The sequence below is a fragment of the Pipra filicauda genome, unplaced genomic scaffold, assembly GCF_003945595.2.
Source record: "Pipra filicauda isolate LSUMZ 115617 unplaced genomic scaffold, ASM394559v2 scaffold10_size6260569_pilon, whole genome shotgun sequence".
NCBI classification, from domain to species: domain Eukaryota; kingdom Metazoa; phylum Chordata; class Aves; order Passeriformes; family Pipridae; genus Pipra; species Pipra filicauda.
The window spans coordinates 5252891-5268457 of NW_024103541.1; the positions used below are offsets into that span (position 1 = coordinate 5252891).

The 15567-nt window shown below is 37.0% G+C and overlaps 1 protein-coding gene across 3 annotated transcripts in view; it reads right to left on the bottom strand.

Moving 5' to 3' along the window:
- The window catches only part of DPP10 (dipeptidyl peptidase like 10), a 477295-nt gene that overhangs the window by 132383 nt on the left and 329345 nt on the right, over window positions 1-15567 (bottom strand). For all 3 annotated transcript variants that reach the window (XM_039382111.1, XM_027723612.2, XM_039382115.1), the window contains exon 4: window positions 4645-4739. In XM_039382111.1, coding sequence (XP_039238045.1) covers window positions 4645-4739 — 95 coding nt within the window. The remainder of the gene's footprint in view (window positions 1-4644; window positions 4740-15567) is intronic.

Below are 15567 nucleotides of genomic sequence, written 5' to 3' on the forward strand. Positions count from 1 at the left end.
CGCCCTTTCATTAATCTCTTATGCAAGTCTCTTAAAAATATAAGCATGTAAACCAGTCTTGCAATTAAATCTACATTAATCAACAAAGGAACTATAACTGCATTATGATGCTGCACTGAGTTTCGTGTCAAAAGAGGAAGGGAATGTGGTGATGGGGAGCACAAAACAACCAAAAAAAAAAATCAAAAGGTAGAGAACAAGAAGGGCTGTTTACGAACAACACTCTGTAAAACACCACAAAACACTCTCTGCCCAAAGCTCTGCTTGAACTAAAACTCTCATTCTCTGTTTTTGGTTGCAAGGCCTCCACAGGGTTTTCACAGCTGGGCTGCCACAGCCTACTTGTGATTCACGAACCATGACTACTCCTGCTCTGCTCACCACTTGCAGGCAGGGAGAAGTAATCCTTCTCTCTCCATCCTTGTGTAAGAGATGGTCCACAATAACAAAACAACACAACATATTCCAGGGTATGCTCCCGTGGAAACAGGTTTGCAGCTCAGTAATAACTGTTTGCTGTGCACCAAATTGCAGTTTCCCCTTGAGCTCACAAACTGAAAACAATTACACTTGTATTGTCAGGTACTGAAAACAAAACAACAGCCTTTTATCTGATGATTCAAAGTATATCCCATCAACTACACTCGAAAGGCTTAAGAAGCCACACTAGAATTATCTCTGACTGAGGACCCTGGACTGAGTGTTTGTTAGGGTGCACGCATGGTATCCAAATAATTTTGCACATATGCACCACAAAAGCAGTGGAACTGAGCACTAACTAAAGTTTCAGCACTTTCATAATTATTGGAGCTTTTTGAGAGGGAGAAATGAAGGTAAAACTTCTCCAGGTTTCTTTCAGAGGATTCAACACATTTGGAAAGTTCCATACCAGAACACACAGTCCCCACACACATTTTTTCTCATCTCTGTGTTTGCTTTTTTCATTTTGGTTTCGGTTTAAGGTTTGTAAAACAGATTAGAGAAGCTGAGCTAGAAGTATAATAGGGGACCAGATGGACAATTTCCCTTGAGCACAAGAATCCATGTGGTCCTCCATGCACTCTTCTCAGTTTAGCTGCATCTTGCGGCTGTGCTGTGAGTGAACTGGTAACCTGCTCTTACTGACTTTGTGTAATAGTTGATAGCAAAAGGAATAAATCAAATGCTTGTTAAACACTGAAATTACTTAGATAAATGTGGCATAATGCTACTTATTTTGGAGGTGTGATGTGTAATAAAGTACTGCTAAATGCAGAAAAACTGGTAGGTTCGTCACTTAGGATCATCTTAGGCATCTCAGATCACAGAGAACATATTGTAATCAAGTATCAAGGTAGCATCACAAACATCAGGATGCCATGCAGAGATTAATGTCTAGGGCTTTTTTTGGCTTCTCTTAATAGAAGACTTGTCCAGCCTCCAGCTGTTAACATTTATACACCGCTGGCTCAGGACTTTAACTGTTTATTAGACAGCTGAAACAGGATGCACTACATGAATACGCTCAGAGGACAAACACATATTAGAAAACATCTCTAAATAATAACAATCAGAGATGTTAATAGATATTCTTTGTGCTTTACAAGCTACCCTTTTCACTCATGGCATTGTAATTGTTATCCATAATATTGTTTTGCTGCTGTTAATTATATAAAGGTCAGATTGTTTTATCAATAGATTGATTATAGAAAAGGATTCCATTTCTAAGGGAAAAATTTCTTCTACTTCTGAATAAAACCTGATGAAACTGGAAAAAAATACTGTAATTCAGGAATTTGGAGTAGATACTTCCCCTATGTAAGAGAAGTGGGCATCTTAGAATGACAAAACACTAGTCTTTCTTCTTTCTGGGTGCATGACTATTATTAAAGATAATTTTAAAAGGTATTTTTTAATCTTTTATATATGTAACATATGTTTTTTTAAAACCTGCAGCCTGCTTTTTTGGTGATGCACCTATATAGTGAGCACAGGAGATCCTCAGTAGGGATATCTGACTTTTAGACAATAAGCAACACAAAGAAAAGTAAAAGATACGTACTTTGCAGGAAAATGGCAATCTCTAAGGTGCAAAAGAAGAGCCAGTGATCTCTAAGCAGTGGAAGACTGCTTCAGGGGTTTAGCAATGAGAGGAAAAAAACCCAAATCTCTTCTGAGCTGCTGTTTCAAACCCAGCCCAATCAGTAGTGACAATCAGGAGTCTTTATTTGCCCCTTGCCTCCGTGCAATGAGTTTATCATGGCAGTTCAATTTTCCATGGACAATTATCAATGTTACTAAGTAAACACTGTCACTTCTGCCCTATTTGAGCAAACAGGAGAACAAACCCAGATTAAAATCATACTAATAACTCCCAGCAAAAGGTGACTCTTCCATGACTAAAACCCTTTCATAGGGAAGAATGAGGGAACTTGCAGTGCCACTGCATATGTTGGATCTCTACTGTACTTCTTATTAATACAAGACATCTCTGCAGAGTCATTAAACCAGCACCATTCTAATTATACACCAGTGATTAAGCAGATGTGACACTGAGCGAGGAAAATGTTTGATTAATGATCCAGGTGTATAACTTTGGAAGATTACATTTAGCAGTGTGAATTAGGGGGCAGGCAAGCTTACAGGAAGAGGACAGCTTTTGATTTCAGCCTGCCTCTGTAATGTTATGATTTCCTGTTAGGACTGTTGGCCACTGTGTCAACAGACAACTCAGCGCAGAACATTTCCCACTGCTGTCTTCCAAACATACACCAACAAACTTATCGAGCCTTCTGCTCTGTTTTCAGCTTTTTATTATACTTCCATATGAATACTTGCTGGAATTCACTTTATTTAATTCTAACACTCTAAGCTTTTGACTGTGTAAAGAGAGGACCTTTGCAGAAAAGAACACACTTAGGTTTTTGTTTATCTCTGTTCCACTCATAATTGTTAAATGGTTGCTGGAATATTATCTACTTTGCTTTAGTTTCCCATATTTCTAATTAACAGTAGATATCTAATGTCTAGAGCTCACTCAGTTTGTGTGACTTCAGGATAAGTCAGTTCCATGAAGAGCCCAGAGAAGAGCAAGTTTGCAAAAAGAGGTGACACTCAGATTATGAAGCAACCTGTCCACACCAATCCAGTGTTATGTGGCAAGGCTGGTTTAGCATAATGGCCTGAATAGCTTGTCATGCTGGCATTACACTTTACATCACATGAGCCAAATAACTGCAACCAAAAGTATATGAATTAATCTGTAAGGAAACTTAAGTCTTGTAATTAAAGCCCTGTTTAATAGCCAGGGGTGCCCAGGCAGCTGCTTGCATTCAAGATATACACTGAAGGCAGTGCATAGGCCTGACACAGTTAATCCTCTACCTGGCCAGGCAAGTGCTCACACACACACACTCAAATACATGGATAAGAGGGAAAGTGCTTCTGCACTACTTTGTAGTTTGTACTTCACAGAGATTCACCTTTTCACCCACTTTTAATTGTGTCTGACAGCCTTTTTTGGGCTAAGAGGTACCCTGAGGCACATCCCAGCATATGGAAAGGTCCAGCTCACAGAAAGGGAGCCACACACACACCCCATTAAAATACTATTCTCTCCTCCCTTCTCCTTCATCTTTACACGGACCTAGGAAGTCAGCATCAAGTTCCTTCTCCTGAACTTCTACTCTCCTCTTTCTTGTTTGAGAAGTTAGAAGTAAAGGTCACCCAAGGCTTTATGCTTTGAAAAGAAGAATCTGTATCAGTAAAGGCCAAGAACAGACCAGGAATAAAATCAGCATTTGCCAAAGACCGCTGATGAAAATGAGTCATCCTTTAGGGTCTGCAGGTGCAAAAGATTTTACTAAATTAAAAATACAGGGATTAACAATAACAGCCAGTGGTCTGTATGGAGTATTTATGAGGAAAGATTGACGAGCCACATGTTTATGCTGCAAAACCCTGATAAATGAAAATTATAGGGTAGAATATAAGTGGTATCCCTGAGAACAACAGTGTTACACAAAACAAAAGTAAGTGAAGAGTACAGTATTAAAGCACTCCTTAGCAATTACTGCTAGTCAGAAACATATGTAAAACCCTCACGTACATACTATTTTCTGGTCAAGAGGAATAATCCCCAATCATCTAGTTTGCCATTAAAGCACAGAGGAACAACTAAACCAGAGATTAACGTAACTAGGAAATACATTTTTCTTTGCATCTTCAATTGCTTTAAGGAAAATATTCCTATGAATTTTGAACATTTTTCCCCTTTTCTAACAGTGAAAAACTCTCAACATTTGGAGTAGCATTCCCCCATTTTATGAAATCTCCTATTCTAATAGAGGTCAGGTAGATTCATCAGTGCATACGCCAAGCACGAGCCTTCAAATGGCCTGAACAAAGCACAGACTACAACCAATAGAAAATCCTCCAACATCTTGGTTATTTATATGTAGTTAGATAAAACAACAAATAATTTCACTCAGAAATCGTTCACTGAGACAGGAATGGATTATGCTTTTCATTTATATACAATCTAGTCTAGGTTATAAGCATATCTTCTGTACCATCTACATATTGTATTTTCTCCCTCCTATTACAGGAAAAATCTTAGCAAACTTCCATTTAGAAAGAAGTAAATAATATATATATATTACTTACAAAAGTTGTATTTTCCAATAATAATGTAGTTGTATTTGTTTCAACATTCAATTCAACAACATGTCCATTCCTGTTTTTATACACCACTGCTGTATCTGCAACAACAAAGGCATAAACAGTTAGGAAACACATTGAGTCTTTAATATACCTGTGGAGAAAAACAGTATGTTAAATTAATTAGAATGTCTTTATTACAATACACAAACAAGACAGAACTTTCGTCAATTTGCTTCATGAGCTTCAAAAATACCAATTTATGCCCTATAGCATGCTCATCCAAAAATTTCATTTAAATTTTTAATTTCCTTTAAATGGAAACCTTTTCTGTGGCAAAAACATGTTCAATGGGATAGGATTGTTTTGAATGAAGTCACATCTTGACTGTAAAGCTGCTCTCACCTAGATATCACTGTCATTCTGACACCAAGGTCCGAGTATATTCACTTTGAAAAGGGCCATATACTTAAGTAAAGTTTTGCAAAGAAAAAAAAGCTTTTGCTGGATATCGTATTTACATATCTCCTTAGAAGTGATTATTCTAACAAAACTTCTACTCTTTTGTATTTTTGACTGGATTGAAAAACTTATGATTATGTGAAGACAGTCCATATTCTGTGTGATTAGTGCTGGGCCACAGAATACCAGATTGTTACATAAGCTGAATGTTGGCAAAGGACGGTTAAAGGTAAGTAGGTCCATTTGTAAAACATTTAAAACACTGTGAGATGAACTGTAGCAATTTTTTCCTTCTACCACTCGATTTATAATTTCTCATGATAAACATAACTTAATACCACTCAAGAACAAAAACAAAAAACAAACAAACGAAATTAATTGTGACTCTTATGAAAAAGGCTTTGTATCTGTTCATATCAATACCTGCAAAATTACCAAGAAATACACAAATGCTATATAAGCCTTGATTTTCAAAAAAGAGGTTCCAAATTTCCCACTATTTCTAACAAGAGATTGAATAGATTGAGTGCTGATCTTTCATGTTATTTAAAACCCATGTGAAAGATTTATATTTAATGAAATGATTTTATTATAACAATGAAGAAAGCATGAGGAAGGTTCTAAATTAAGCCTAAAGGAAACACAAAAGAATTTTACTAAACCTCAGTAATGTCTGAGAAATTCATTACAGATCTCTGAATTTTATGAAGTGGGAAGTAAACAAGACTGGAGAAAGAAGTTATGCTATCATAAAAAATATGCTTTGCTTTGCTTATTTGGAAAAATGTAGCTGTATTTTAATTGACTCCACAGAAACTCGAGATATACAGCACTAGTGAATGTCCTCTGGTATGTTCTGTAAAATTAATGAAGCCTCATTTGAAGAGCTTATTAAACTATTCTAGGACCACGGCTGGGAAATGGGGTGGGATTGATGGAGTTTAGGACAGTATTATTAGAGCTGTTGTTTAGGAAGGCAAATTAGATTGTGAACTGTGGAATTAACAGCAACTTCTTTTAAAGAAAAAGGTTCAAATATACATTTTGAGTAAAAAGAAATGACACTTTGTATGAAGATATTTGGGTTCAGGTTACTAATTACACAACATTATAGTTTTTGCAACTTCTTTTAGGAACCCTCACACCAAAAATCTCCACTGACGTTGTACCATGGTACTAAGAAGTTCTATAGAAAAAATAGTTGTCTGGCCAGAGAGCTGTCCCCAGTTCTGATTAAACCATGATGTGAGAAATGGCACATATAACCCAGAGACACTGAACAGCTGTCAATTACTTGAACAGCCACATAAAAGCAGCGCTCTGAACAATGCATTTTTGCTCCATATGTGAGACTAATGTGCTACCCAAATCCAAATGAGTATCAGAATGTTACTCCTTTTCATTTATCTACTTTTCTATGTGCCATTTGACCAGCAGGATTTATGGCATCATGCTTCAGTAAATAATCCTATCAAAACCATTTTACTAAAATAAAGAACTTTCCCTTAAAATTCCTAACAGGACCAGAGATAAAACACACAGTCCTAAGGCTCCTGCAAGTCCTGCACACCGTGCAAAACAGCATTTGAAATAGCAAATACTGTGAAGAACATAAATTAAAGCCTTTCTTCTCAAGTTAGAAGAAAATTTATTCAAACAACCAAGAAAACAGAGTCAGACTGGACACTAATTATATCTCTCTCTGAATTTGGGCTTTCATCTCTTTTGGATTCAGTAGTCAACTCCTGAAGTGCATAAATTAAATGAACAGTTGCAAAATGCATGGAGTTTCTCAAATAAAAGGTTATGTCAAAGTCCCATGCAAGCATTGAGCATACAGTCTTCAAAAGTAATCACAGTAATTAATATGGAATTCTAATCCCAACCAGTAACTTGTCAGGCTTGATAATGTGATAGTTGATGGTCACACAACATAATGATGATATATCAAACGTAAATAAGAGCTATCAATGTGGGGGTTTTTTAAATTTTTGTTCCCTAGAGTTAAAAAGTCTACAAAAGAAAACAATACCTAGTCCTTAGCATTATCCATTTGCACAGCTGATGAATTTGTTTTCTTTATTATCATGGTGTCTTCACCACAAAGAGGTTCAGGGATCCTTGACACTTCACAAAGCCATTCAGAGAAGTAGAGTTCTTACTTCAAAGAAATTCTCATTTAATTTGAAACAAAGAGTAGTATCATGTGAAAACTTCTTGGCTGGGCACAAATTGCAGCACTGAAGAGCCACATTATCAATCTAAGGACATCGCTAGAATAGAAAGCATTCTGCCTTGAGCAAAGGAGAATGTGGGGAAGCCTCTACAAAGAAGATGTGTTATCATGTCACCAGCCCTCAATGATGTACACAAAAACAGTCTTTAAAACAACTGATTGAAAGTTTTCTAATTGTAACAGTTCTCAAATTTCTGAAATGTTTGGAAACTCTAGAGCATTGGATGACTGCTAAATTCATTCTATTTTACTAAAAGTGAAGACAGGCAACTAAGGGTCTGTACATTAGTTATCCTGACATCATGTTAAATAAAAAAATGGCACAACAAAACCAGGATTCTTCCTACAAAAATAGTGGCTAGCAAAATAATTAATACTTGATAGCACTTTACAAACACAGATCTTGTAAAATAAATTTGGCAGTGTTATATTTGATAGAGGCGGCTATGCCTGGTCTTCTTCCAGGATATGATTTATGACATCTAAAGTTTACATTAAACAGAATTAATGGGAAACACATTAGGAGGATTAAAAACAGTATCACCAAAAAAAAAAAAAAAATAAAGAGGAAGATAGGGTACTCCTACCAAATGTTCTGTCTCACTTGGTTAACCATTAATTATTGTAGATGTAAGAACTGAAGAGCAGAGATAGAATAAAAATCTTATGGGCTCACACAGATAAATACTATTCTACATGTTCTCCTTTCAGTGTCATGGCCAAGAGTTGACACAATTCTCCAGCATAAGTGGATCTCAAGTCCTGAGGTGATCTTGCCTCTGCACACACCACTGGTGAGGTTGGCACTACCGTAAAATGTCCAGTTCCTGGAATGCACACTGCAGGAATGGGAAATGGGTAAAGAGGAAAGCTAAGGGATTGTCACTGTAATGCTGGATCAGAAGTCAAACACAGAAATGCTAGGTTGGGTGGGCTAAAATTGTTCAAAGACATCTAGGTCATATACACATATACATATATATAGTTAGGGAAAAGTTGATGACAGGTATGGAGGTTGTGATGTGCAGAAGAGCTCAGCAAAGGAGATGACAGAATCAGCCCTGGGACATTTTCTCTTTAAGATATGCTTTAGATTTTTATGTCAAGAATTAGTTCAGTCTAAATGTGGCAAAAAAACATAAAGGGCTGAGTTTGGATGGCTGTTGCAATTTCTTCTGGCTTGGAATCCGCAGATTTAACTCAGTCTACTGATTTTCTCATCCCCTTCTGCAATGAATCTTTGGGAATGCAGGACTGTCTGCACAATATAACTCATGTTTGTGGCTCTGGGCTAAGGTAATTTTAATAAAAAATCTCAAACCTTGGGGTTTTTTAGCTGGCTGACTGTGGGACTAAGGGATGTTTGTTTTTCCTTCTGATACATAATGTGTCTCCTTTTTGTGCCTCCAACTCCACTTTCCTATAAACTATCACATATTGATCTCAGCTGCAGGTGGGATACTGGGTCTAGTTAGTGCTGCAGCTTCATTCAGATAATCTGTGTAGGTGTTACGATGCTCAAAGGTAGAGAATGCAAATTCCACAAATCTCAGAAGAGAAACTTTTCCCAGGCAGACAAAATGGACTACTACTGCAGACTGTGAAGGAGGTTTGCCTAGTGGACGCAGAGCTCTGCAGTCCAACTTGATGCTCAAAAGATTCTCTACAACTTATTTGGCTTTCAAAAAGAATGCAACATTAAATAAAATATTACATGAAAACAAACTCTAAAACAAAATTCTGTAATTATTATAGCATAATAATTGTACCTGAGTCAGCAACATAAATATTACTTCCTTTTTACAGAATTAAATTAGCTGCAGAGCCAACAATGATTTATTTTATCATGGTGAGGCTAAATGTCCAAATTTCCATGCAACTTTATGTTTTTAAAAGTAAGTATTTTTCATCATGCGCTCTATCTCTAGGCAAAGAACATGCAATGCGTTATGCTGAAATGATTAATCCATACAATTTAAATCATAATTTGGATTTATATATGAATACCATAAATATAGCCCTCAGTGATGCAACTATAAATGGCATCATCATAATCTCAAGTGTTTTTTTTAAATGAAAGCAGCATTACCTATAAATAGCTTCATTAACACTATTGTTCCTGGTTTAGGTTCAACACTGGTGAAGGTTCTGCTCAAGAACAGGATATGTGTTGGCAGGAACTGCAGCTCTATACTGTGCCTGGCCTAATGTATATTGTTCCATGGAATTTCAAAGTACAGGCAAATGATCATAAAATGCAAAGAAAACAATGCAAAACTTTTCATACTTGACAAGCAGCTTGACTGCCATCAATTTTGCAACATTTTCTTTACCTTCATTTATTGAATTTACCCTCATTTATTGGATTGACAACACCCCACCATGTCCTAAATGCTACAGAATTCTTTTGCAGCCCTCACAGTTCCACATGGCATCATAAATGTTCAAATTATCCCAAACCAATCCAGGCTGTTTTAAATTCTAATGAAAAACTATGTATTGTTTAGGGGGAAATGGACTAACTTCCATCCTTAAATACATCACCATCTCTGCAAATCAAGCCCTGAATTGTTCTAGTATAAGAATTTGGCCCAGGGTCTACATGGCCTTTAATGATTTAGCTTTCTGAAAGCACAACACTGAATGATGGTGGTTTATTTGATGAGTATAAACTCTGATTTCATGTCACTGAAATTAAGCAACTCATCCTGTTATTTAAATTACACAGACTGGGTTGAACGGACAAGCTACCGCATACTTTCAAGTCTCTTGATTTTTAATCTGGTGTTCTATTCACTTTCACATCAATATTGTTCCAACTTTTATTGGTTGGAAGTTTTCTTCTTTTATTGGTGGTACCTCCATCTTAGCCATGCAAGAGTTGTGTTTCTACCAGTGGATTAATTTTATTGAATATTATTCTATTCTATTCACAGAGGTTTTAAGCTGTGATTGTTGACCTGTGAATACACAGTGTGTTTTTTCTTTAGCCTCTAACAGTCATCATAACAATCCAAGCTTATTATAAAACTAAAAGCTGTCTAGCCTGTAAATCTATGTTGCCACCATGTTCACTGAGATTAACTTGAATAATCACTGCAGCTGCTACTACTGACAAGGAGCAACAGAATCAATACCGTTCCTTTGGGTATAAAAAACCTAATTTTTACTAAATGCACAGTACTGTTAATGTACATTCTGTTTGCCAAACAAAAGCACTTTGGTAGAATATTTGCAAGATTTCTATTATTTGTTGATTACAAGGTTTATTTCATGGTAACTCCTGAGATAAACTTGTGTGGATCTATCAATTTCAGTGGAGACACGGCAAGTCCAGCTTGCTAGGACCTGGCTCAGTAGTGGTTTAGAATTTACTAATATTGATATTGAATAGTTTGAAGAAAAAAACGATTTGTAAAGAAGGTACATAGAGCACAGACAGCTAATTACTGGCTAATTTGTATGTAGCACTGTAAATCTCAGCTAAGTCAGCTGTCCAAAGGAGCATCAGTACTCAGGTTGTTTTGTGCATAGAAACCATCAGACATTAAGGCAATTTATCTATAAGTCTTGAGAGCATAAGTAGCATCTAAAAAGTGAAGAGAAGGAAATACATTCAGGCAATGCTGAAAATCTGTTCCATAATATATAGAATAAGGAGGCCACAGGGTAGTCTGAAATTGCTGACAGTGTTAACCTGAAGATTGTTAATGCTAGTTTTCCCACTGAAAATATTTACTAAGTTTTGGGTTGTTTAAATAAAACTCTGCTTTGCAGCACAAACAGCAGCATTAGCAAGTCAGAGGCCTACTTTTCCTTACATTTTATGGATTTTTTAAATACAAACATATAAGAAGGTTGATACCTTGCCTTCAACACATATGTCAATCAGACTTTGCTGTACACAGTATTATTAGAACTACAGATGGCATTTCATCAAATTGATTACAGAAAATGTCATGCTAATTAGAGAATGCTTTATGATTTAATAAACAGGAGGTGCTAGACAAATCTTTGTCTAATTAAGTATCTAGTAATTAAATAAAATAGTCATTTAAAAAAATATTACAGATACAGAGCAAATGTCAATATGCCAGATAAGTCACGTGTCAGCTGAGCAAGATTTCCACTGCTTTTCTAAAAATTTAGGCTGTTAGTAGTGTTTTCAAGAAAACATTTACTCTTCACTGGTTTTATAATGTAATGTCCTCTTATAACGTACTCTTCCAGACAATCTTTTATTATACAGAAAATGCCCTATTCCAAATGGCTTACAAAGATGTACACACAGGTAATTCCTATACTTTCTGATTTCTACAGGTCTTCTACTTCTTTTTTTTCATCTATGCCCAACAAAAACTAACCAAAAACCAGATGGAGATCTTATGGTGCAGTAGCTACAAAAATGGAAACAGTAGACTCACAGTAACATCCTGACAGGCACAAGCAAATTAGCTCTGCTCTTCCTACCTTCTTCAACTCCAGAATTAAGTGACCAGGCATGGATTGACCTGGAAAATTCAAATCTCCATCCATACTCAGTGTATCTTCCTCTTTTCCTAATCTGGTCATTGGATTTCATACCAAGTCATGCTCAACACATGCCAATTTTCAGTGGTCCTGATTGCTTTAGTATATCAATGTATGAAAATCTTCAACTCTTCTCAAAAGCCACTATTCATTTATTAAACCACAGGTTTCTTTCCTGTCATGCAATTTCACAGGATCGTGTCTCATTATTGCACTATCCCCATGCCAGCACTTCAGACAGGACGGAGGAAGCAGACAGCTCTTGAATATTAAAAACTCCACTGGGGGATTGATTTACAAGAAGAAAAAAAAAACAAAACAACTGTGAAATATATACTGCAGTCAAACCCAGTCCTCTGGAGTCTGAACTGAAGCAGATGAGGAAACATTCACTGAGAGCTGTGGGAGACAATAAGGAGGACAGCAACCAGCAGCCACAGGTAGTAACGTCTGTGCCAAGCTCAGCTGAAAGAACTTGACTGTCTGCTGCCTAAGTAAGTCACTTCTATCTATACATGTTGGAAAGATGTAAACATGTGGGAAGGTGCTGAATTCCTTCACAAATACAACAAAGACAGAGCCAGATAGATCGAAATCCCTGTAATCACAGAGTAAGCAGCTGAATTAATTTCCATTGACTGTACTTGGGCTCTACCCAGACATGCTGTGGAATCCAGATGCACTGTCAGCTTAGTTTTCACAGCAAAACTAAACCATCACACCCAGATTCGTGAAAGATACATTCTTATTCTATGTACTGCCATGGCAACAGTGCTCTAATTTGGAAATTTCCAAGTTTTTCCTACAAGTTCCTACAAGTTTAACAGTTCATTAACTGGTAACTTAAATAGTAATCATTTGAGGTCTTTGGTCCTGCCATCCACGGCAGATAGCAGAAACAGCTTGCTGGAGCTATTTCCTCCCTAGTCTTCCTGGATGGAGAAATTTTCATGCAGTTCTCTTCTATTCCCCTGGGACTCTGCTTGGGAGTGAGCACAGCATGTTTACATAGATTTACTCACTCAAGGCTTCCCAAATACAGGCTGCCCCACCAGGGTCTGTCTCATTTTCTGTTTCAAAAGCACATTTAGAATAGCACAGCTACAGCTGAGCTCAAGCTTTCTGAAATCATCAATATACCATGTGGCAGCAAGAAGTTAACTTGACATCATTTAAGGAGCTGTCTACAACTACAAAAAGTTGAAAGGAAACACAAGTTGTACCATAATTATTCTCTTATCAGAAGAAATAAGTCTCCCTCACTTTTAGAACACAACAGGACAAATCATTAGAAAGTAAATGAACAAAAGTAAATGAAAATGCAAAGATCTAAGTGCGAACTAGCATGAATGGAAGGCAGTTACCTAACCCAAAGTGCAATGAATTGATGGACTAAAGCACAAACTGTGACTGTTTCTGCCGTTCCTCCATTCACTTTCCCCATCCCACTTTTTGTAATGCAGAAATCCCCATCTGTATTTCTGTCATTACTTGGAGGAAAAAGTTAGGGATATTCATTTCCTCCCCTAGAGCAAATCACTAAACATGATTTCATTGTGTTAAAAGCTAGAATAATAGACTTCAGTCTATTAGTCCATTCCAATTTGGTTGAAATGCAATTAACAGTAAATCAGCACCAAAAGAAAGGGAGGGGAAAGGGCTGTATGCATGGTGGACAGAGGGACTTCCTTATAGACTACATCACTGTAGTAAGGTCCAGCAGGTTATTACTCCTGAATACCTTCAGGTACCTACAATTTTATTTAGCTATTCTTTCTGAAAAAAAAAAAAAAAAAAAAAAAAAAAAAAAAAAAAAAAAAAAAAAAAAAAAGAAAGAAAAGAAAAAAAGAGGAACAGAGAGGGGCATCAAATTAGAAAATATTTATAAAGTGCTAAAAAAATTAAAGATGAAGAGTAGTAAAACTCATACCAACATTCTGTTTTCCTCAGCCCACACTGCACAGTTGTGGTGAAACATCAGACACTGTCATTTTGCCAGTTGAGAACATTCCACATTTTCCAAAATTTCTGATAAAACTCCTCAGCTTTCCCAACTACATAGAAACGCTTTTGCTCTCTTGCATTGCACCAAGGACCATTACTGAGCCAGCTTGGCAATGGACTCAGACAGCTGTTGCCCAAATAACGTACATGTCCCTGGACTATTGAGGAAAATTAGGGAACAAATTCTCAGTCTCAGTCACACATGCTATTCCAGCCTCTTCAGGGATAATACCTCAATAGAGCAGCACTTCCCTGGCAGTCTTGGGAGTTGACCTTTCTGCTGAGACAAGCCAGATGGAACAAGGACAACTCTGCTTTGGAGTAGGCAGCATGGCTCAGGCTGGATTTCACACAGATTACTGAATTGGCAAGGCTACACTTCAGAGAAGATAGTGATTTCAGTGAAGGAAGATTTATATGCTTCTCTACTCCTATATAATTACAGTTCTCAAATAAAACTGAGTATGTCTACTTGTGATAGGAATGTGAACTTCTTATGCCTTTCAAACACTCCTGAGGGCTCACCATCATTCCTATTTCTGCAGTGCTCTGGATGCGACTGATGTTTCATGGACAAGCAGAACAAGTGAGAAAATTAAAATTCAGTGTCTATGTGCATATCACAGTAAAAGACCAGTCTCTGGCTGCAGTTTTCTCACCCTATTTTGTCCACATGAAGGCATCTCAGCAAGATGACTCAGCCAGAGCTGATGGCTCAGTACCTGCTGAGGGCTTGCAGTGAAAGGATCGCAAGTGTAATATCAAAGTGGCCTCAGGGCTGTCCTTAACAAGCTGTACGATGCAGCTCTTAAGAGTCTGGCACTCCTAGCAGAGCATGTCCAAGGCAAACAAGGTCATGGAGTAGGATTTCCAGGTGAACACTGATTATGCTTTCCAGGTAATTTCTCTAGTACACGGAAATTGTGCTAAATCCAGTACAGGCTCTAGTAAACTGCATCTCAAAGAAATTAAAATCAAAATAGAGTATACAGAGCACTTGATTAAGCAATATCATACCTAAACTCTAACTGAGAGCAAGGATAGCCTAGAGCCAGATTACTTGCTACTGAACTTGCTACTTGCTCTTGAAAGGTGAAATATATGCATACTACCAAATTAGTTTTACCCAGATTTTACCATATGTTTCATGCAGAGTGGTGGCAATATCTGCCAATGTATCTTAACTCTCCAACTTCAGCCAATGAAATCAGAGAACAACATATTAAGCCCCAAAAGAAAATATCTATATTGATAACATTAAATAGCAATTTCCAGAGTGTGATAGCGGCAAGCAACATTCACATTTTCCTTACTTTTTAATGACTATTCACTTCTTCGGAAAAAGCTTTCTACCGTACTGAAATCTGCAATTACCAAATTTACCACGCCCGGCATTCCTATAATAAGACTGAATCCCACCCCCACCCCCCCCAAGTACTTCTTTGGCAATTACAAAAGCAAACCCCTCTGTAATGAACAGTTTGACTGGCTTGAACCCTGACCCATAGTCAGAACAGGCCATGAATAACCTAAGAATTAAAATAATGTTGATTATTTGGAGTGCGTTATAATATTCAGAGTATTTAATTCTGTCTACCACCTTTTCCACAACTCACAACACAGAGTGTATCCCCATTCACAAATGGCAATGAATCCTCAGTCCTCATCAAAACCAGAAAATTATTCAAAAGACAAAA